General features: G+C 42.2%; 1 protein-coding gene across 1 annotated transcript in view; it reads left to right on the plus strand.

The window, feature by feature from the left end:
- lama4 (laminin, alpha 4) overlaps positions 1-22,258 on the plus strand; it is a 150,491-nt gene that overhangs the window by 90,834 nt on the left and 37,399 nt on the right. Inside the window, exons 20-27 of the mRNA XM_048530715.2 lie at positions 4,927-5,066; positions 6,204-6,380; positions 6,515-6,660; positions 8,844-9,006; positions 10,898-11,031; positions 18,503-18,674; positions 19,241-19,372; positions 20,930-21,069. Of these exons, the coding sequence (XP_048386672.2) occupies positions 4,927-5,066; positions 6,204-6,380; positions 6,515-6,660; positions 8,844-9,006; positions 10,898-11,031; positions 18,503-18,674; positions 19,241-19,372; positions 20,930-21,069 (1,204 nt within the window). The remainder of the gene's footprint in view (positions 1-4,926; positions 5,067-6,203; positions 6,381-6,514; positions 6,661-8,843; positions 9,007-10,897; positions 11,032-18,502; positions 18,675-19,240; positions 19,373-20,929; positions 21,070-22,258) is intronic.

Consider the following 22,258-nt stretch of genomic DNA (forward strand, 5'->3'; position numbering starts at 1 on the left):
GACCCTGTCGAAGGCCTTCTCCTGGTCCAGGCTGATGAGGCAGGTGTCCACCCGCCTGTCCTGTACGTAGGCAATCGTATCCCTGATGAGCGCGAGGCTCTCAGCGATCTTCCTGCCCGGCACAGCACAGGTTTGGTCAGAGTGAATCACCGACTCCAGGACAGATCTGACAGATCTGTTGGCTATGACCTTGGCCAGGATTTTGTAGTCTACATTCAAAAGTGAAATGGGACGCCAATTCTTATTTTCTTCCCTCTCCCCCTTCCTCTTCTAAATGAGGGTGATGATGCCCTTCCTCATGGACTTGCACATTTCCCCTGCCCGAAGCGCACTATCGTACACCTCCAGCAGGTCCTGGCCGACCGGGCCCCACAGAGCGGAGTACAGCTCGACCGGTAAGCCGTCGCTTCCGGGAGTCCTATTCCTCTGCAAGGACTTGAGGGCTCTGGCCAGCTCATCCAGGGATATCGGTCGGTCCAGCCACTCCCTCCTCTAAGACCTCCGTGATAGACGACAGGAATGACTTGGAGGCCGTGCTGTCCGTGGGCTTCGTGTCGTACAGTCCGGCATAGAAGGATCTGCTGACCCTCAAAATGTCGGGCCGAGACGACGTCACCGAGCCGTCATCCTCCTTCAGCCGGCTAAGCACAGAGCTCTCTTTGTGCACCTTCTGAAAGAAGAAACGCGAGCACGTCTCGTCCTGCTCCACGGAGCGGACCCTGGACCGGAAGATTATCCGGGAGGCCTCCGCGGCGAAGAGCGAGGCTTGCTGGCCCCTCACCTCGCGGAGGTCCTCCGTGACATCGACCCCCATCAACTGCAGAAGGAGCAGGTTCTGCACCCTTTTCTGGAGTCGCGACAGCTTTCCACGCCTCTCTCTTGCCTTCTGAACACCCTTGAGGACAAAGAACCTCTTGATGTTCTCCTTCACTATCTCCCACCAGTCGCCTGGAGACTCAAAGAGGGGTTTCACAGTTCTCCAACCGGCGTACTCCCTCTTAAGCTCCTCGACGTTCTCTGGGGTCAACAGAGTCGTGTTGAGCTTCCACGTCCCCTTGCCGGCCAGCTGGTCGTCCTGTAAGTGACAGTCGGCCAGCAGGAGGCAGTGGTCAGAGAAGAACACCGGCTCGACGCCGGTGGACCTGACCGAGAACGTCCGTGACACAAACAGGAAGTCTATCCTTGAGCGGATAGAACCGTCTGGCCGCGACCAGGTGTACCTCTGCTGCGCTCCGTCTGCAGGGGTGCTGAAGACGTCGAGCAGCTTGGCGTCCTTCACCGTGCCCATCAGGAATCTGGACGTGACGTCCAGTTGACTGCTCCCACCCGCTGTCCCCACGCCGGATCTTCCATCTGCATCGATGATGCAGTTGAAGTCTCCGCCTAGGATGACCGGCCTGGACGTAGCCAGCAGGGGTGGAAGCCGCTGCAGGACGGCCAACCGCTCACTCCGTACCGCTGGGGCATACACGTCGATCAGCCTCAGGGGAGCATTCCTATAGGTGATGTCAGCGCCCCCGCAGCAGAATAGCCAGGCCCGAGGAGCAACAGTCGTTACCCCCCGACCAGATCGAAGGCCCACATGTCCAGGCGCCGGACCATTTCCCGTACCTGCCGAGGTGCGGTATCCCGCACTCCTGCAGAAACAGGAGGTCCGCTTGGATGGTGGTCAGGTAGGCCAACGTGGACACACATCTCACAGTTGACTTGACACTGCGCACATTAATGCTCGCAATTCGTACCCCCATTGTGGGCAGTGACCGCAGTACCCTCCCCAAGTCCAAGGTCCAGCCCCTCCATCTGTCCCTTCATGCCCATTGCCCGGGCTAACTGCTGGACGCTCTCCGGGCTCAGGAAACCGTCCGTGCTGCCTTCCGGGTGGCATCCCCCCATCAGGGGTGCGGAGGCAGGAGGGTCCGGCTCCGGGTCAGGCTGGGGACGCGCTGTTCCCTCCTTCCGCCTGGAATTTCCGGGGGCCCCTCCAGTGCTCCAGCAGCACTTGACTGGGTGTCGGAGGGAGCCTCAGGACGCCTCCCGTCACCTGGAAGCGGGGTGCTGCTTTCCTTCCCCCTCGAGATCTTTAACTTCTGCTTTGGGTGGGCCGTCTCCGAATCCTCCTCGTCAGAGGAGCTCTTATAGCCCCCCTGTAACTGCCTCTCCCCGCCTGATGGTTGCGGTTCCTGGGCCCGTCGACACACCTTCCTCCTCGCTTTCCGGACTGTTGTCCACTCCCCTGGGTCGCCTGTCGCCGCCTCCATTGGCTCCAGGTTGTCGGGGGGGATCGGAGCCTGCAGGGGTGCTTTGCTGGCCTCGGGCCCATCCTGCAGGGCTGGGCCCTCCTGCATGGCCTGGCCCTCCTGCACATTAGTGGGGTCCTTGCTGGACCCTGGTGCCTTCCTCTCCTCCGGGGGGCTGGCCCCGCATTTCCCCTGCCGGCGACCTGGGCGTAGGTGGTACCCCGCCGCGGGCATGCCCTATAGAAGTGGCCCGCTTCCCCGCAAAGGTTGCAGCTTTTCTCTCGTGGGCAATCGTTTGCAAGGTGTCCCTCCTCCCTGCAGTTCCTGCAGATGGTGGCTTTGCAGTCGGCCGCCATGTGACCTGACCTACCACAGGCATGGCAGACTTTAGGTTGCCCTGCATAGGTCAGGTAGCCCCTGCTCCCGCCGATCGCGAAGCTGGACGGTGGGTGTGCGACATTCCCGTCTGCACTCATCCTCAGCGTCACCTTGACCTGCCTCTTACTTGTCCAGATGCCCAAGGGGTCCACGATGTCAGTTAGGTCCCCTTCCACCTTCACATACCTTCTGAGGAAGGTCAGGACATCAACTGCTGGCACATGCGGGTTGTACATGTGTACAGTCACCATACGGCTCCTCTGCGCTGGCATCACAAACAGTGGGATAGCGGTCAATACAGAGAGGGGGCCCTCACCTCCTTTCTCCTTGAAAACCTCCAGGAAGCGCTCGCAAAGCTTGGCACTCCGGAAGGTTACATCGTAAAAACCTCCTCCTGGGAAATCCTGCAGGCAGTAAATGTCCGCAGCAGCGAACCCACAACAGTCCAACAGGACCCTCTTCACGAAGAAGGTGCGGTCCACAGGTGCACCTTCATCCACCTTCTTTACAGAAACACAGATGGTGTTCCGGACCCCCTGACCTGGGGCACGAGCACTTGCCGCAGCCATCGCTGCAGGCTGGCTGCTCCCCTGAACCAGCATTAGGCCGAAGCCAACATTAATATCCACTGGTTGCAAGAGTGCACAGCCAACCCGACGTCTTCCTTCCACCTCCAACACAGCACTCTCCCCTTCTCGGCCCACAAGAGAGTGGGTCTTTATTTTGTTCGAGATGTAAGCTGGTTCACTGAGCTTGAAGGTTTGTTCCCAGACATTTCGTCACCATTCTAGGTAACATCATCAGTGAGCCTCCGATGAAGCGCTGGTGTTATGTCCCGCTTTCTAGTTGTCTGTTTAGGTTTCCTTGGGTTGGTGATGTCATTTCCTGCATTGGTGATGTCATTTCCTGTAGATGGGCTCCAAATCAAGTGTTTGTGATGGAGTTCCGGTTGGAATGCCATGCTTCTAGGAATTCTCGTGTGTGTCTCTGTTTGGCTTGTCCTAGGATGGATGTGTTGTCCCAATTAAAGTGGTGTCCTTCCTCATCTGTATGTAAGGATACGAGTGATAGTGGGTCATGTCGTTTTGTGGCTAGTTGATGTTCATGTATCCTGGTGGCTAGCTTTCTGCCTGTTTGTCCAATGTACTGTTTGTCACAGTTCTTGCAAGGTATTTTGTAGATGACGTTCGTTTTGCTTGTTGTCTGTATAGGGTCTTTTAAGTTCATTAGCTGCTGTTTTAGTGTGTTGGTGGATTTATGGGCTACCCTGATGCCAAGAGTAACATACCACCGGTGCTTCATCGGAGGCTCACTGATGATGTTACCTAGAATGGTGACGAAATGTCTGAAAGCTAACCTTCCAGCTCAGCGAGCAAACTCACATCCAGACCTATGCAATAATATGTGTCTATGAATATTTAGATATAACGGTGGACTGCATAGAAGGCTGGCTTAGTGTACTTGTGCTTTTGAGGTTTAATTAAAAATCAATAAAATACGAAACGTCCCATGAACCCTCGCCTATCCATGCAATCCTTTTGCCCCATAATTCCAGCCCATCATGGCCCCAACCCCAGGGTCTGTAGCCACATATAGCTGCCAATCAAACTGTGAAATAGAAGGAAATGGTAATGTGATGGTTGTAAAATCAGCTGTGCAGCAATAATTGAGAAATGGAAACCCTTGGGCATATTTCAATAGATAGCAAACACTCCATAGACCATAAGACATAAGAGTGGAAGTAAGGCCATTTCGCTCATCGAGTCCACTCCGCCATTTAAATCATGGCTGATGGGCATTTCAACTCCACTTCCCCGCACTCTGGCCGTAGCCCTTGATGCCTTGTGAGATCAAGAATTTATCGATCTGTACCTTGAAGACATTTAACATCCAGACATCTTTTTCAAAGATTTTAAAAAGTAGCAACTTTAAAACCTTTGACAGGTTCTTTTGGCAGCTCTATTTGACAAGTCTTCTTATCAATTGAAATAAGCCCAAAGGTTTCCATAACTGGATTAGTTCCCTAAAGTGCAAACATTTTCTAGTTGCATATCAGTTTTCCTCCTCTGGTCATTTTTGGGCTAGTACATTTGTTTATATTTACTGTCATACTAAGCTTTCCAAAGTCATTATATTTGTCTAATATTGAGTCATTTCCTGAAGCTTGCTATTCGTATAGGTTTTTCACTGGAATATTCAGTTAGTCTCAGCTATGACAGTAAAACTGGAAAAATACAACCTTGTATTTTACGTGGTTTAATCCTTTGAATTTGTGAAGCTTTTAAATTTTACATTGCTGTTGTACTTCCAGTGAAAAATTTGACAGAAATAGTTCCAAAACTCTTGGACAAACTTCGAATTGTGGAACAGAAAAAGCCGGCCAGCAATATTTCTGCCAGCATTCTGCGAATTCGAGAACTCATTGCACAGACACGCAATGTGGCCAGCAAGGTGAGAATATCTACTCACTAAAGTTAATGGTAGAAGAATTCAAACGTCATGCTTGTCTTAATTAAAATCAAAATACTATGGATGTTGGCAATCTAAAATGTTAACAAAAAGGCCTAGAGAAACTCATCACAGCTGGCAGCATTTGTGGAGAGAGAAACATTATCAAGCCCAATGCGACTCTCCTCTTTCCACAGATGCTGCCAGACCTACCAAATTTTTTCAGCGCTTTTTGTTTTTATTAGTGTTCATCTTATTTCAAGCTAATTTAAAGCACTTTAAAATGAATGACATATCAGAGCAATATGTATGCAACTTACTGTATGAGTACAAATCAGTCTTGAGAGATTTCTTCTCACTTACACAGGCAAAAAGTGGAATTTTTCAATTTTTGTTTAAAGTACAGGGGTAAGTGTGATAGTTGTTCACTGCAAAAACACAGCCCCTGCTGGGAAAACCCATCCTTCGTCCTCCAATAATCTCATTCAGCGCTGATGGGTGAAAATGGGCGAGTTCCTCTGCGAATCTCAGACCTCGAAACTGGCATCCCTGTTGAGTCAGAGGGTGGCAGCCTTTTGGTCATAAAGCCTGTGGTTATGGCCTAACCTTTGGTAATTCAACGACAAGTAGTTAAGTGCTCATTATACTATTTTCACAGTCTGATGGTTGCATCAAGATGGGCTTTGGATAGAAAGGCAGGTGTGGTTTTCAGAATCTACCCTCCCTCCCTCGTCATCCATGTCTCAGATTTCCACTGACTCCAAGGCACTCTCATCCCCAACCCAAAAAGCAAGTTGCTCCTCATATCAACCCATGGCACCCACCAGAGAGCGTGGTGATCATAGAGGATGGAAAGCCCCTATTTATTGTCTACCTAAGTGCCTTAATTGGTGACAGGTTGAGAAGAATGCCAATGAACATTTTAGCTCAAAACTTAATTTATGACAGGGTAGGAAGGGGTGAGATTTTCTCCAAAATCAATTTACTTAATTATTGCCCTTGCTCGCCATCTCTCCCGCCTCTTCCAAAGAGGGAAAATCACGTCCACTGTTTACCTGTTGTTTAATTACAGCTCATGGAGGTACAAATTTATTTACAGCATCAGTGTAGGAAGCAAATGATATCCTTGTTTCACTTCAGGTTCAAATCTCCATGAAATTTGATGGGAAATCCGCTGTGGAACTTCATTCGAAAGCAAACTTGGAAGAGCTCAAGTCTTTTACTTCGTTGAGTTTGTTCATGAGAGTTCCTTCATTAAGTGAACAAGCACACGATGCCAACAAAGACAGATTCATCATGTACCTTGGAAACAAAAACGTAAGACCATATCGATCTTAGTATAACAGTCCAAAAAATGGTATCAGATGCAATGAATTTTAATGCATTCAAAATTCTGCTGAACAGGCTGGATTAAGTTTTTGGTTTGCACATTTATTTTTGCTGTGTTCCAGGGAAGACAAGATTACATTGGTTTGAGTATTAAAAATGACAATTTAGTTTATGTCTACAATCTTGGAAATGGAGATGTTGAAATTCCTTTGAACTCAAAGCCTGTGAGCACCTGGCCAAACTACTTCAATTTAATCAAAGTAGAAAGGTAACTCCCTTCTGATCTCCCTTATGGCCAAAGGAATTTTTGGTGAAAATTGTTTAAACTATAACTTTCTAGCATTAACTGTCATATGAATCTGAGTAATGGTATATTTTTCTGTTTTCTGATTTTCCTGTTCAATTTATGTCTTATCCAGATATTTCTTTATCAGGTCAGAACTGAAACAACTAGAGTTGGGTACTGCAGTTTTTGAGCTTAGGGTTGAAACATGTGCAGGCAATATTTTTATGGGTTGAATGAGTCAAAAATGAGCTTTGGTAACCAAAAAAGAATAGAGTGATAGCCTGTGTATCAATCTGTTGCCTCTGTTTCCAGTCCATTTCGTGAGGGTTAACAATGATCACTGAGAGGATGGGCTAGTCAACCCACTGACAGCAAATCGAGCTAATTAAAATGCTAAGGGGCTGAATGGAAGTTGACCTTCACAAAGCTTCATGGGACCAGGTGACCCTTGGGTGCAAATGCATCAAGACCAGTTTAAACGTGGCTAGAAGAGGATTGGCTGCATTTTGAATACTGAAAATCAATGTGTACATTTTAATGAAGAAACTTACTGGAGCAGAGAGGAGTCTACTCCATCACAGGACAAATATAAGAAACCTTTGCTAATTGTCACAATTCCCTGGTCATAAAAAAAATCTATATCCAATGATAAATGTCAATCATCATTGCTTGCACAGTGGTAAGACAATGCAGCATAACACCAATAAAGATCCTAGATTTTATTCAAATGCAATGAAAAGTTAACATTGAATTTTATAAAAATTAGGAATGCTATATCTTAAGCAGTTGATTCACACTTTCAGGTTATCATCAAAGCAGGAAATATATATGAAAATATACCACTAAATCACTAGCCTAAATACCCACTCTGACCTGTTCTGGCTGAAGCCTGTAATATCCACAGGCTGCACTGTAGTAACTCGTAAGGTTTTCTGTAGCAGCATCTCCCAGGCCCTAACCTTTTGCAGATGACCTTTTGCAATTAGAAGGGCAATGGCAGTAGATGCATGGGAACAACATAAATTCAAAATCCCTCCTCAAATCACACCCTTTTCTGACTTGAACAAACATTACTGTGCCATTGTCATCGATGAATTAAAATCCTGCAATTCCGACTTGACAACATTGTAGGAACACTTACACCTCATTAAAGAAGTTGCATTTGTAGTGTGCCTTTTGTAACCTTGGAATGAACAAAGAAACTTCAAAGCCAGGGAAGTACACTTATTTGAAGTGTGTTCTCTACTCTAGGGTAGTAAACATAGTAGACAATTCACACAGAGAGGTAGTAAGAACTGCCGATGCTGGAGTCAGAGATAACACAGTGTGGAGCTGGAGGATCACAGCAGGCCAGGCAGCATCAGAGGAGCAGGAAAGTAGACACTTCGATTCAGGACCCTTTTTCAAACAGGTTCGAATAGGAACGTCTTAATCCAGTTCGGTCGTAGTGATTGAGGGATGAATTCTGGCCAAGGCACTGGGAGAACGCCACTACTTTTTTCAAATAGTACTTTGAAGTAATGTACACCCATATGAAGGAGCAGAAGAGATTCAGCAAGATGGCTTGCCTCACCTTCCCGGGAGCAACTACAAATGGGAAGTGAAACATAGTTTTTCCCAAGAGAACCACCTTGAGAACTTTTTTTTATAAGACTGTTTGGAGAGTTTCCAACTAACCTAACCTAAAGTCAAAAATAAAACAAATCTGAAAGTTAGCTACAATGAAAAGTAAACCTGAGTAAAGTGTTATATGGATATTCTCCACGGCAACACCTCACCAGTCCGAAGGGCCAGGAGGATTAGAGAGTTGTGAAGAAATTTATTTTCATCAAATGGGTGGTGAGAGTGTGGAACTCTCTGCCTTCAAAGGTGGTAGAGACAAAAAAAAGTCCAAAAATATTTAAGACGGCTGTGGACCGTGGAAAATGAGATTAAAATAGTTAACTGCTTGTATCTGATTGGCAAAAACTCAATGGGTTTAAGAGCCCCTTTCTGTGCTATAGACCTCTATGATTCATTATATTTTAAGTGTATTTGTTTGAGCATGCTCAGTGGTTGACAACAACTCTTAATGATTTATTATATACAAATATTTCAGAAGTTAACCAAACCAAAGAAGTATATAATTGATGTGATTTTTATTGTGTTCTGTTCCTTTCTGGTAGAGTTGGAAGACATGGAAAAATACAGCTAACTGTACCCAGCCCAGGTAGCACAGAAGAGCAAAAATTTATCCAGAAAGGAGCAAGTGAAGGCAATGATTCTCTGCTAGATCTAGAAGCTGATAACTTGGTTTTCTATGTGGGAGGAGTACCTCCACATTTCCAGGTATGTTAAATTGAGGCAATTCTCAGATGGCACTTTAAACTTACAGTGTATTTTCCTTTCAAACGTTTTAATATTTTAAACTTTGATAAACTTGACCAACTTTGTCAAAGTGTGTCTGAAGCAGGAATAGTCATTAATTGCTGTGGCATCTTATGTTATACCAGTTAAACTGAAACCAGCAGAATTCAAAAGTAATTATTTTAGTCTTCTGATTTTTCCCAAAGCCCTTGAGCTATTTGTCCTTTTTTTCACGAGCGTCTTTCCAGGGAATTCTTTCAATGTCTTCATTTGGATTGTTTTATTGCAAATGTAGTACTTGGCTGAAAATTAATGAAATGCTGTCACTGCATTATATGCTTTCAGTAGCTGACATCAGTATTGCTCAGATGGTCTGATTAGATGACAGTACCAGTCTATGTGCCCATCTTTTCCTACGCTTTGCGTTTTGTTTCTTTTGGCTCATAATGCTTATTCTGGGTAATATTTTGGAGTGTTAAGAGTTTATTTGGTTGTCTTGTGCTTAATTCCCCATAAAATAGTAAATAGTTTTCTTTCAATTAACTGCTTATTCAAAGTAGTAAACAAGCTCATTTGCAGGTGCTTTCATAAACTCATTAAGGTCAAGAATCTGACATCAGCTCCAAATCCAATTAAATTATTTTTTTAATGCAGATTTAAGGTTTTCTCCAGGAGTGAGAGAACTTAAATATCATGTTATTCTCTACAAACCAAGGCTAAGTTTGAGGTTTGAATCTTGCACATGGACTTGTTGCCTCTGGAAGGAACATTCCCAATACGGCCAACAATAGGTTAGGTACTCACCTTTAAATTCTTCCAAAATGCCTGAGGGCGTGTGTTAAGAATGGAAAAGTCTCTTAGTCAGCCATTTTGCACAAGGCAAACTGCTCCAGTACCTTGTCAATAAGCAACCATTTAGTAAATCTTGTTGCAGCTGTATAAAACTCTAGTTAGGCCACATTTGGAGTATTATGTGCACTTCTGACCACCACACTTATAGAAACAATGTGGAGGCTTTGGATAGGGTGCAAAATGGGTTTATCAGGATGTTGCCTAGATTGCAGTGTAGTAGCTATAAGAAGGGGTGGGACAAACTTGGACTTCTTTCGCTAAAGTGTGTCATGGTTGCGGTATGACCTGATGGAGGTATATAAAATTACGAGAGGCTTGGATGGGCTAGATAGTTGGAGTCTTCTCCCCAGGATGGAAATGTCAAATACTAGGTGACATAGGTTTAAGATGAGAGGGAAGAAGTTAAGAGGTGATGCTCAAGAAAATTGTTTTGCACAGAGAGTGGGAAGTGTCTGAAACATACTGCCAGGGACAGTGGTAGAAGCATTTGTAATAGCACTGTTTAAGAAACATTCAGACAGACATAACAAGCAGGGAATAGTAGGAGACAGACCATGTGCAAGCCGACAGACATAGTTTGGAAGGACATGGTCGGCACAGTCGAAGGCTCTGTTCTTGTGTTCCACTGTTTTATTTTGCAAGTTCATCAAGCAATCCAAGGGAAACCTTTGGCCCAGCCTTCAGAAACGAGGCCAGATGGAAAAAAAAAGGAGTCTAATAAGAACAGTAAATATCCAATAAGATGATAGAAAGAAGTGAATGCAACATCACTTTATGGAGCAGTTAGTGTAATGTTATCCCACAAAATTATGTAATTTATTCGCACTCGGTGATGCATTAGCTTTCTTATTAGACAGAAGAAAACATTATGTCCTGATAAAGGTTACAATAAGAGGTTGACAACATAATATTAAATAAAACTCACTGTTTCTGTACCTAGCCTTTTATAAGGTTATGGCTATGTTTTGGATATTAATGGATTTTACTGAGCAGAAGAATTTTCCTTTCTTCTTTGTCACAGCTCCCTGCCAGCTTAAACTTTCCGGGCTTTGTTGGCTGTATAGAACTGGCAACACTTAATGATGACATAATAAGCCTCTACAACTTCAAACGGACGTACAACCTGGACACAACAGTTGAGCGACCCTGTACAAGGTAAACTGATCATTACATCTGTCACACTTCAGCAAAGTGTAGTGTTTTTGTTGTTGTAATACCAGGACTAACCTCTTCAGTTGGCCATGGGATTGAGATCAGAGGCTGCTGGTCCCACAGTTTCTCACCATTGGCCATGGTCCAGTTCTTGTTGTAATCTATTAAATAAGACCATAAGATGTAGCAGCAGATGTCAGTCAGCCCACTGAGTTCACTCCGCTGTTCAATCATGGTTGATATGTTTCTCAATACCATTCTCCTGTACTTTCCCGGTAACCCTGGATCTCCTGACTGATCAAGAATCTATTTATCTCTGTCTTAAAGATCCTTAATGCCCTGATCCCTACAACCTTCTGCAGCAATGAGTTCCACAGATTCCCCAAACTCTGGTTGAAGATTTTCCTCCCTATCTCAGGTCTAACGGATCATCTCTTCACTCTGAGGCTGTGCCTTAGGGTCCCACTAGTGGAAACATCTCCACGTCCACTGTATCAAAGTCTCTCAGTATTCTGTAAGTTTCAATGAGATGCCTTTATTATCGTTCTAAATTCCATTGAGTACTGACACACCATTTTCAACCACTTCTCACAAGACAAACCTTTCATTCCACAGATCATTCTTGTAAACCTCTTCTGGACCCCCTCCAAGGCCATCACATCCTTTCTTACATATGGGGCCCAAAATAGTTAACAATATTCCAAAGACAGTCTGACCAGAGCCTTATACAGCCTCAGCAATACATCTCTGCTTTTGTATTCTAACCCTCTTGGAATGAATACCAAAGTTGCATTTGCCTTCCTAACTGCCAGCTGAACCCACACAATAACCTTAAAAGAATCATGAAGTAGGACTCTTTAATTCCCTTTGTGTTTCAGATTTCTGAAGCCTTTCCCCATTTAGAAAATAGTCAGCACCCCTATTCTTCCTCTCAAAGTGCAAAACCTCACATTTTCCCACTTTGTATTCCATCTACCATTTCTTTGCCCAAGCCATTCCAAGTGCTCTGCAGTCTTCCCACCTCCTCAATATTATCAGTCCCTGTACCTATCCTTATGTCGTCTGCAACAATGTCCTCAGTTCCTTCATTTAGATCATCAATGTATAACGTGAATAGTTGTGGTCCTAAAACAAATCCTTGTTGAACTCCACTAATCATCAGCTGCAATTCTTTAAAAGACCCTTTATACCCATTCTCTGCCTGCTGCTTCTCAGCTAATCCTCTATCCATGCCAGTACCTTGACCCTAATACCATGAGCTCTTAACTTATTCAGCAGCCTCCTGTGCGACACCTTATCAAAAACCTTCTGAAAATTCAAGTAGATCAAGTCCACTGACTCTCCTATGTCTAATTTGCTTGTTACCTCCGCAAAGAATTCTAACACATTTATCAGGCATGACCTCCGCTTGATGAAGCCATGCTGACTCAGCCTTATTTTACTATGCACTTCTAAATACCCTACAATCTTATACTTAATAATGGACTCTAAAATCTTACCAACGACTGAGGTCAGGCTAACCAGCCTATAACTTCCCAGCTTCTGCCTCCCTCCCTTCTTAAACAGGAGTAATACCTCAGCCATTTTACAGTCCTCTGGAACCTTGCCTGACTCCAGGGATTCCTGAAAGATCACAACCCCAATGTCTCCACAATCACCTCAGCTATCTGCTTTCGAACTCTGGGGCGCAGTACATCTGGTCTGAGTGATTTATCCACCTTCTCCTTTCAGCTTCCCCAGCACTTTCTCCTTAGTGACGGCCACTACACTCACCTCTACCCCTGACTTTCTTGAAGTTGTGGTCTGCTACCAGTGCTCCCACTGTGAAATCTGATGCCAAGTACCAATTCAGTTCCTCTGCCATTTCTTTATTCCTGATTACTACTTCTTCAGCCTCATTCTTCAGAGATCCAATGCCTACCTCTCTCAGTGTCAAAATTGCTACTCACCCACAAGTAGGCAATTGAGGACATGTTTCCCTTGCAAACTGAGGGTTCCAATTGGCTTGTGGCCTTTGTATATCAGCCCAAAATATCATATCAAAGCCACTAGGGACAGGTAATAAATGCTGGGGCAGACAGCAACATCCTTATGTCATGTAAAATTGATCACGGATCAACAAATACAACATCACAAGTGGAAAGATGAGACCTATGATGAGTCCCACAAAGAATCCCTTCCACCGATACCTGTTGTGGTCACAACTGAGGCAATTGGCTCTCCCATACAGGCTTTTCTGCTCCACAATGAAAAACAAGTAATTATGGCCATTTGAGATTTAAAAGGTGAACTGGCCTCTTGGTCAGTGATGGCCCCTCATTAAGGCTGTTTCTCTTACTTCCATCAACAGCTCCCACCTTGGCTGCAAGGCGGCTATTGTGTCAATGCTAGTGAGCCTCTCATTATCCCTTAAGCCTCAGGAGCTGGTCTTAAAATTTGTGAGGCACACTCCATACCATTAATTGGCAGACATATTAAAAATTGAGGTGTGTATGTGGAGCCAAGGTCTACTTAAATCAAATCTAAAATAGAAGTAGTAAGATAGTTTATATGTAGCATCTGGAATAAAATTAATGAATTAACAGCTCAAATAAAGGTTAATTGGTTTGATCTTATCGCAGGTATGGAATCATGGTTACAAGGTGATCATAGTGGAGAAATAGATATTCAGGAGTATGTGACTTTTCACATGGACAGGCAAGAAGGAAAGTTAGGTGGGATAACTCTGTTCATACAGAGTACAATAGCAAGAAATCTTGCATTGGAACATGGAGTATCCAAATGGTAGAGACAAGAGATAAGGTGAAAAAGATACCGATGGGTGTAGACTTCTGACCCCTTAACAGCAACTATGCGATAGGGCAGAGGATGAATCATCAGATAATAGGAGCACGTAAAAAACAAAGGCAGTACATTTATCATGGTTGACTTTAAGCTTCATGTACATTGGGAGCATTCAATTGTCAGATGTAGCCACATAATAGAAATATGTGTGTGTATTTGAGGCAGTTATTTAGAAAAATGGTTGTGGATCCAACCAGGGATCAGGCTATTTTAAATCTAGTAATGTGTAGTGGGGTAGGCCCAATAAATGATCTCAGAAGAAAAAGATCCTTCAGAAAACAGTAATGATAACATGGTAGGATTTATATTCAGTTGGAAGTTGAGAAGGTTGGGTGAGAAGCTACTGTGCTAAACTTAAATAAGGATCATTACACATGAATGAGAGCAGAGTTGGCTGGAGTGAACTGGGAAGCGAGTTTGAAACAAAGATTGTTGAGGAATATAACAATGCTTCAGACAGTGGCTTATGGTTCACAAGAAGGAAATATGCTAATGAAGAAGAAGGTTAAGCCAACATGGTTTATAAAGGGGAGACGGGGATAGCACGAAATTGAAAGAGAAACCAAACATGCAACATGTTGAAGATCAGTGGTAAGCCAGAGAATTGGGAAAATTTTATAAAGCAACAAAAGATTGCCCAACAAAGGGAGAAAATAAACCTTGGGGATAAATTTGCAAATAATATCAAGACAGACTGCAAAGCTTCTTTACATATAAAAAAGGAAGAGTGAAGTAAAGTGAAGATAGGTCTGTTAGAGAACAAGACTAGGGAAATGAAATGGCAGAGGAGTAGAATGCATCTGTCTTCACAGTAAATTATCAATGAATAGAGGGGGGAGGAAAGGCACTTGATAAGTTGCTACACATTAAGCCACTTAATAAGGTAAGAGCCTATGGTTAGAGGAAGTTGGATATGGTATATTGGAATGGATAGGTGAATGGTAAACTAACAGGTGACAGAGTTAGGATAAAGGGGCATTTTCAGGATGGCAGCCTGAAACTACTAGAGTGCAACAGGGTTCATTGCGGGGAGCCATATTTATTCACAGTATGTTTTAATGTAGTTGATGAGGGAGATGAATGTACTGTCACCAAATTTGTGGATAATACAAAGAAAGTTGGGAAGGCAAGTGGTGACGATGACACAAAGAGCGTACAGAGAGATTCAGACAGATCAAGTTGCCAAAACTAGGCAGATGCAAAATACTGTGGGAGAATATTTGGTTATGTGATTTGGCCAGAACAGTAGAGGAGCTGATTTTTTTTTAATATTGGCCTTTGCTTCAAAGGGAATGGAGTATAAAAATAGCAAAGTCTTAGTAAAACCATAAAAGGCTCCTGCACAAACACGCCTAGAATACTATAAACAATTTTGGTCCCTTTATCTAAGGAAAGACATATAGCATTGGAGGCAATCTACAGAAAGCTAATTGGGTTGAACCTGGTTTTGGAGGGATTTCCTTATGAAAAGACATGGTTTGATTCGTCCAGAGGAAGAATGGAAGGTGACATTATTGAAATGCACAAGATTCTTAGGCGGCATGACAGGGTAGATTCTGAGAGACTGTTGGAGAGTCTATGGTCAGAGGGCATAACCTCAGAGTAAGGGGTTGCCAGTTAGTATACAGATGAGGAGGAACTTCTTTTCTCGGGATCCAGAACGCCTGTAGAAGTTTCCGTGCTGGAATACATTTTTAAAAGTTTACTTTAAGCTCATGGCTGGAAATGTGGTGAACTTTGATTGCCTTTTGTTACTGGCTAACCACAAAATGCATGTCCAGATATGAAAGCTCCTGCAGTCAGAATTAAAGCATGGGACTCCTATCACTTATCCAACCCCCAAACAGGGGTGTATAGTGTTACCTTCACTTGGGGACATTGACCAGAAAAACTGCCAGACAAGAATGTTTATGTCTATTTAGTGAACTAGCTCAAAAAATGAGTAGCTTAGTTGCTCAGAAGATAATTTATGTATTTTCAAACAGAAAATGCCTCAACTGAATTTTTTCAAAGGAGCTGCTGTTAGTAATATTTTTATGCGCTAATTATTCAATTGGTGTGTAAGCATCAAGTATAATTGATGGTAGCACAGCTGAATAGCTTTTCCAGCAATTTTGTCTTGTCATTTCCAAATCAATTCCATTCAATTATGTCAGACTATGTCAAGCTGCTGTTTCAGGACTGGCTTGATTTCATATAGCATCTGGTTAAAATCTCCTTCATGAAAGCAATTTGATGGAATCACATAACAAACACAGTTGGTACAATTGACTTGGAACATCAAACTTTCCTGCTCCTCTGATGCTGCTTGGCCTGCTGTGTTCATCTAGCTTCACACGGTGTTATCTCAGATTCTCCAGCATCGGCAGTTCCTACTATCTCTGGTACAATAGGCTTTCTTGTTATGAAATGAAAACCTCAGAGCATAACGGATAATTCAAACACTATTTATCAGTGAAGTTTAAAATTAAATAGGGTGGTAATGTAATATTCTGGTGTTACAATATTTTGAGCAATGGAACACACAGTGGAATCAGTCCTTCAGTTTTCATTCACCTGTACCTCAATCTGGCGGAGGCTTGAAGGAAGATGCTTTTCAACAGGAAGGGTTCAATAAACTGGAGGATCAATCACTTGTTTGAACTTCATCTCTAAGCCATTGAGTGAACCCAGTAACAAAGTGTTTACTTGCTGTTTCAGTCAGTATGTAGTAAATAGCAATCAGGGAGAATTAAATGTGGAATAAAAGTTAACAAATCTAGAAGAATGTAAGTACTTGAATCCTTCATGTAATTAAATATAAGTCCTGACAAACAGGTTTGGACACAATAGGTTGGATGCGCATTTTTCAGCACAGCTAGCATGGTTTGCGAGGGGTGTGTGTGCGTGTGCGTGTGCGTGCGTGTGCATGTGTGTGTGTGTGTGTGTGTGTGCGTGCGTGTGTGTGTGTCAGGAATTCTGGCAGGAGGAGTTGGCAGTCTGAAGATCATGGCTGTGGGTTTGCTTAATGAGTGAGATGGAATGTTCCTCCTGGCACAGGAGTAGTTTGAAAAGCACTGACACCTCCCTTAAATTGCAAGGTTTCCTAAGCTCCGGGAAAGCTGCTCATCTTGTGGCAAAGGACTGCCAAACTTATGAGCAGAGTATTATTAACAGAAACAATCGTCAGAAGATTGTTTTTACAGAACAAATCCCTTCAAACCCATCATAATGCAACCAGAAGGAGGAGAGTTTGCTGTGGACTTCATATATCAACCCATCAATTCCCAGCATGCTGCTGAATCCTTTCCCATCTGTCATGTAAGATTATACACAATATTTCCGAATTCTGATGAAGAGGACTTAGCAATTTATATCAGGATGTGGCGACAGTGAAGGTTGAATGGATGGAATGGGAGCAATCACAGACTCAGGTTGTACAGCATAAACTCAAATCATGCAGACACTTCACTGAATGTCATTATGTGCGAGGTCAGTGAGTTCTGTCATAATGCCTGTCATTCTAGAAAGTGACTCGTGTGGAATGAACTCCTAGAGGAAGTGGTAGATGTGGGTACAGTTACAATATTTAAAAGTAATTTAGAAAAGTACATCAAAAGGAAATGTTTGGTGGATATGAACCAAGCACAGGCAAGTGGGACTAGTTTAGTATGGGAACATGGTCAAAGCAAGAGAGAGACAATGCAATGTCAGTTCTTCCTTGTAAAGCAAATGTAGGCCCTCCTTTGTATCCACTCAACACCGACCTGCCACTTTCCATTATCATTGAAGCTTGCCACTTAACAGTCTGAGTGCCTGCCACTTAAATGCAGTGGACTGTGGATCCCAGGGACCAAGGGGTTACCTCTGTTGGACATTATACTTAAATTCTTCGAGAAACATTTCAAAGTAAAAACAAGTTTGTAGAAAGAATCTCTGAGGTGGCAACACCCGGCTGAATACCAGGTAAGACAAATGCTGAAAAGATGAGTGTTCTAAGGAAAAATCTAACCAGGGGAGTTAGGGAGCTATGGGACCATGGCGCGCTGAATTAAATAAATTAAGTCCAAAACACCCTAAAATGGCAACTATTTTACGGAAGCTCTGAATATGTTCTTATGATATTGTGAATAATGAAGTTTGATTAATGAGGTAATGCTGCACATTGCTGCCGAAACACATTGTGCCATACTGTGCTATGAAGTTACATGTGTATGATTTCCCTAGTGATTCAGTAGACAGAGTATTTTTCTATCTTGCTTGTGCTGTAAAGGAAATACTCAGGTGTAGGTTTTATCTAAAGGAGATTAAAAGATGATTTCCAAATGAACTATTGGACCTACGTTTGACCATTCACAAGTGACAAGGCCAACCACATACACGAAGAGACGTAAAGGGATGTCACCCAAGATCCTAATTGGCCTGAGAATGTTATCCGTCTGTGTTGGGGATGCTAGAGGAGAAGATAAATTTAGAATGGGGCAGGTTGGCACGAATAAACAAAGAAACCACAATTTTCATTCTTGGGCTGTATATTAACAAAAATTTAGTCATAAATATGATATCACTTGTTGCTAATGTTGCAGAAACCAATTGCAATCCATGAGTATTTCCTGTTCTCCAGATGAATTACGTATTTTCTTTTTTTCAGGTACAAACTTGCTTTTGCCCAGAGTAGAACAGCAAATTTTTACTTTGATGGCTCAGGCTATGCTTTTGTACGTAACATACAAAGGAGAGGGAAATTCAACATAGCAACTCGATTCAATCTAGACATTCGCACGCCAGCTGACAATGCCCTCCTGTTACTGATGGTGAAAGGGGTAAGGGCCACCGTTCAACTAACTTAATTATTGTGTTCTTTTTCATCCTTTAGAAAGTAAAATGCAAATTAACCAGAAAGTAAACAACATGCGAAATTAATTTAATGATTCTCTAGAAATGGAGCTTCATACAATGTGAGTGTGTATGTCATGCTTTTGAATGTAAAAGTGAATGGGTTGCATGGGATGTTTTATCCAATGACATGCACAACTGAAATTAGAAATAACGTATGAAACATTCTGTGCCTGAATTCATAATCTATTTTCTTGAAACAGTTAGCAGATCAGTTTACATGTTTTTGATGGAGAAAACGTGAGATAAATTGATCCCATTATCCTTCACCTTGAAGGTGCCTAATTGTCCATTTCTTATATTGGTTTTTTAATTCTCATTTTTGATTTTCATAATTAGCAGTTTTTATTATTAAACAGATTAAATTCTGCATCAAACATGTTGACTAATGTAGAATTTTTCACTTATTTGTAATCATATTTCAGGGTAAGTTTGAAACATACTTTCATCCTCTTATTTTAATGTAAGAATGGTTTTGTATGCTTTATCCAAGAATACGTTCTTCAGTATGGAAATGCAAAATGGTTATATACGCTTGGTTTATGACTTTGGATTCAGCAAAGGCCCTGTTGTCCTTGAGGATACTGATAAGAAGAAACGTATAAATGATGCAAAATATCATGAGGTAAAATATGACTACTTTGAAAATTTAAGAGATATCTCTGATGTAATATATTTTACTGTGTGTTTAGTTTATCTGTTAAACATATGGCATTGTAATAAACCAAATCTCGCAATTAACTTTCAAAGAACAGAAATGAAAAGCACTGCAGATGCTGGAGATCTGAAACAAAGATAGAAATTGCTAGAGAAACACATTTGATGAAGAGTCACCAGATTCCAAACTTTATCTCTGCTTTCTTCCTATAGATGCTGCCTGATCTGCTGAGTTTCTCCGGCAGTTTCACTTTTTGTTTTGAATAACAGAGTTCTTTTGACTTAATTCTTGACTGTAGAAATTTTGTAACCTTTTGTCTGAGTGAGTGGTTTGAATTTGTCAATGAGAAAATGACTTTTTTGTGGGGCAGACAGTATCATTTGGTACCAGAAGAGTTAAATGTTGAACAGTCAAGCAATCTTTTACATAAATTGATAAGTTCTCCATGCACCTTTTTGAAAAAGGTGAGAAAATAACTTCATTAGCACATTATGCAAATAAATCTGCATGTTTAAAGATAACACTTCATGTTTTGCAAGTCTTTGATCACTTATGCTTTGTTCCTTAATTCTAACACAAAGCTGAACTGTACGTCACCTATTTACACTTTTGCTGAAAGATTGACTGCTGGTTTTCCCTGTAATGATAATTGCTATCTTTCAAAATGTAGTTTATGTTCAATATTTTTAAGGTTTTGATGTGAGAAGTTTAAATGTATGTATCATTTGTTTATCTTGATTGATTGATATCACCCCTCTGCTTGGTGTCCTATATAGGGGTAATGTCTTGTTAGAATTCTCATCCTTGTTTTCAAACCAGTCCATGATCTTGGGTCCCCCCACCTGTGTAATCCCTCCAACCCTGCAACCTGCTAAGATATCTGTACTGTTCCTAATTCTGAATGTTTTAAACACTCTATCATTGCTGGCCATGCCTTCAATTGCCTAGGCCCCGAGCTCTGGAATTCCCTCAGTACACTTTTCTACCTCCTGACCTCATCTTCCTCCCTTGAGATGCTACTTCAAATCTACCTTTGACCAAACATTTGGTCATCTGACCTAAAATCTCCTTACGTGGCTTTTGTGAAGTGCCTTGGCCAGTAAAATAATTTAAAGATGCAGTGCAAAACTAGATTGGTGAATGCAAGCCAAGTTGAAACAGTGACATGATTCAATTTTAAGATGTCACAGGAGTTTGTACGTCATTCAGCAAGGAGGAGGCATGAGCTGTTTGCCAGAACTGCATAAGGCAGTGAGGGAATTATTTGCATAATTGTGCTCCAAGCAGAGCTGTGGAGCCTACATCAATTCCCCAGAGGTAGACAGCACATGCAGCAATCATGCAGCCAATCCAGCATCGCTCAGTTACATAAATTCTATAAGAACAGCCTGTGTTTTGAAATCAATTTTTCAGTTTTGTATTACTGTACACATACCAACTATTCTGAAAGCACCAACACCTGTGAATGAATTCTAAATTCCTGTCTGAGGCATATTATTAAACCAAATTTGTATTTTCATTCAGGTCTCATTCATTTACCACAACTACAAGAAGATGATCCTACTGATTGACAGAATCAATGTAAAAAGCGTTGAAAATGAAAAGAAGAGCATGCGTTTTACAGACGTCTATGTTGGTGGAGCTTCTGATCAGGTCTTATCAAGGTTTGTAAATCTGTAATGTAAATATGTCTTTCCTCAACTCCGCTGAATATTAATATGGTGATCTTCAAAAATAATGAAACATTTGCCTAATCTTGGCCCTTCATAGATTATTCTAAATAAAACATCGAAGAACCTTTAAATAACAATATTTCTAAGCAAAATCTTCCAGTTAATTTAATATTTATTCTTTTGCTCCTTTCCTTCATATTTATATGTTTAAGTTCCTGATTAACCTTGCCAGTAAAAATAAGATCAATGTCCAAACCATCAGGCAGAGCAAACCAAAATTGCAGAATACTGGACACTGCCATTACACTGTACATAGACTAGGCAGAAGAAAAGTTTTGCATTAAGTATTCTGTAGCATTAGTGACACTTCACAGTAGGTCAGAAACTAAAAATCTAGAACAAGCCCAAAGAGAGAAGAAAGGAAGACAGAAGTCAGAAAGCTGACAATCAGGTGGCTGCTATAGCTAAGTGTTTCTCGAGTCCAAAATATGAAAAAAAAATTGAAGTTCAGTTTCCAGACATTCTGTCCGGGGGAGAAGAGTGATGGTAGATAATATATGCACTACTATTGTAGTGGTACAATCTGACTAGTACCACCTGAAGAACCAGGCATTGAAATAAAAGTTCAGAGGCAAACTGAAGTATGGGCAGCTGAGCCTTTGGTTGGAAAAAGAGATGTCCTCTTGAATGCCTCAGTTGAACCTACCTCCACTACACTACCAGGCAACGCATTTCATACCCTAAACACTCACTAGGCAAAAATGTTCTTCCTCAGTTCACCTTTTCTTCTTTGAAGAACCCTTTAAATCTGTGACCTCTTATTCTTATTCCTTTTCCCTTTCCATGTGGAACAAATTTCTCCCTATCTACTCTATCCAACCCACTCAATATTTGGACAATGTCTTTCAGGTCTCCTTTTAGCATCCTTCACTCAACGGAGAACACTTCCATTTTCTTCAATCTAATCATATAACTGAAATTCCTCATCCCTAGGACCGTTCTTGTAAACCACTTCTTCATTGTCTCCAATGTATTCACATCTTTCCTACAACATGACACTCAAAATTGTACACAATTCTCCAGATGATGTTTTATACAAGCTCAACATCATCTCCTTGCTCCTCCACACTATGCCACTATTAATAAACTATAAACTATATTCTTTACTTACTGCTCTCTT

This window comes from Stegostoma tigrinum, chromosome 4 (genome assembly GCF_030684315.1).
Source record: "Stegostoma tigrinum isolate sSteTig4 chromosome 4, sSteTig4.hap1, whole genome shotgun sequence".
NCBI lineage: Eukaryota > Metazoa > Chordata > Chondrichthyes > Orectolobiformes > Stegostomatidae > Stegostoma > Stegostoma tigrinum.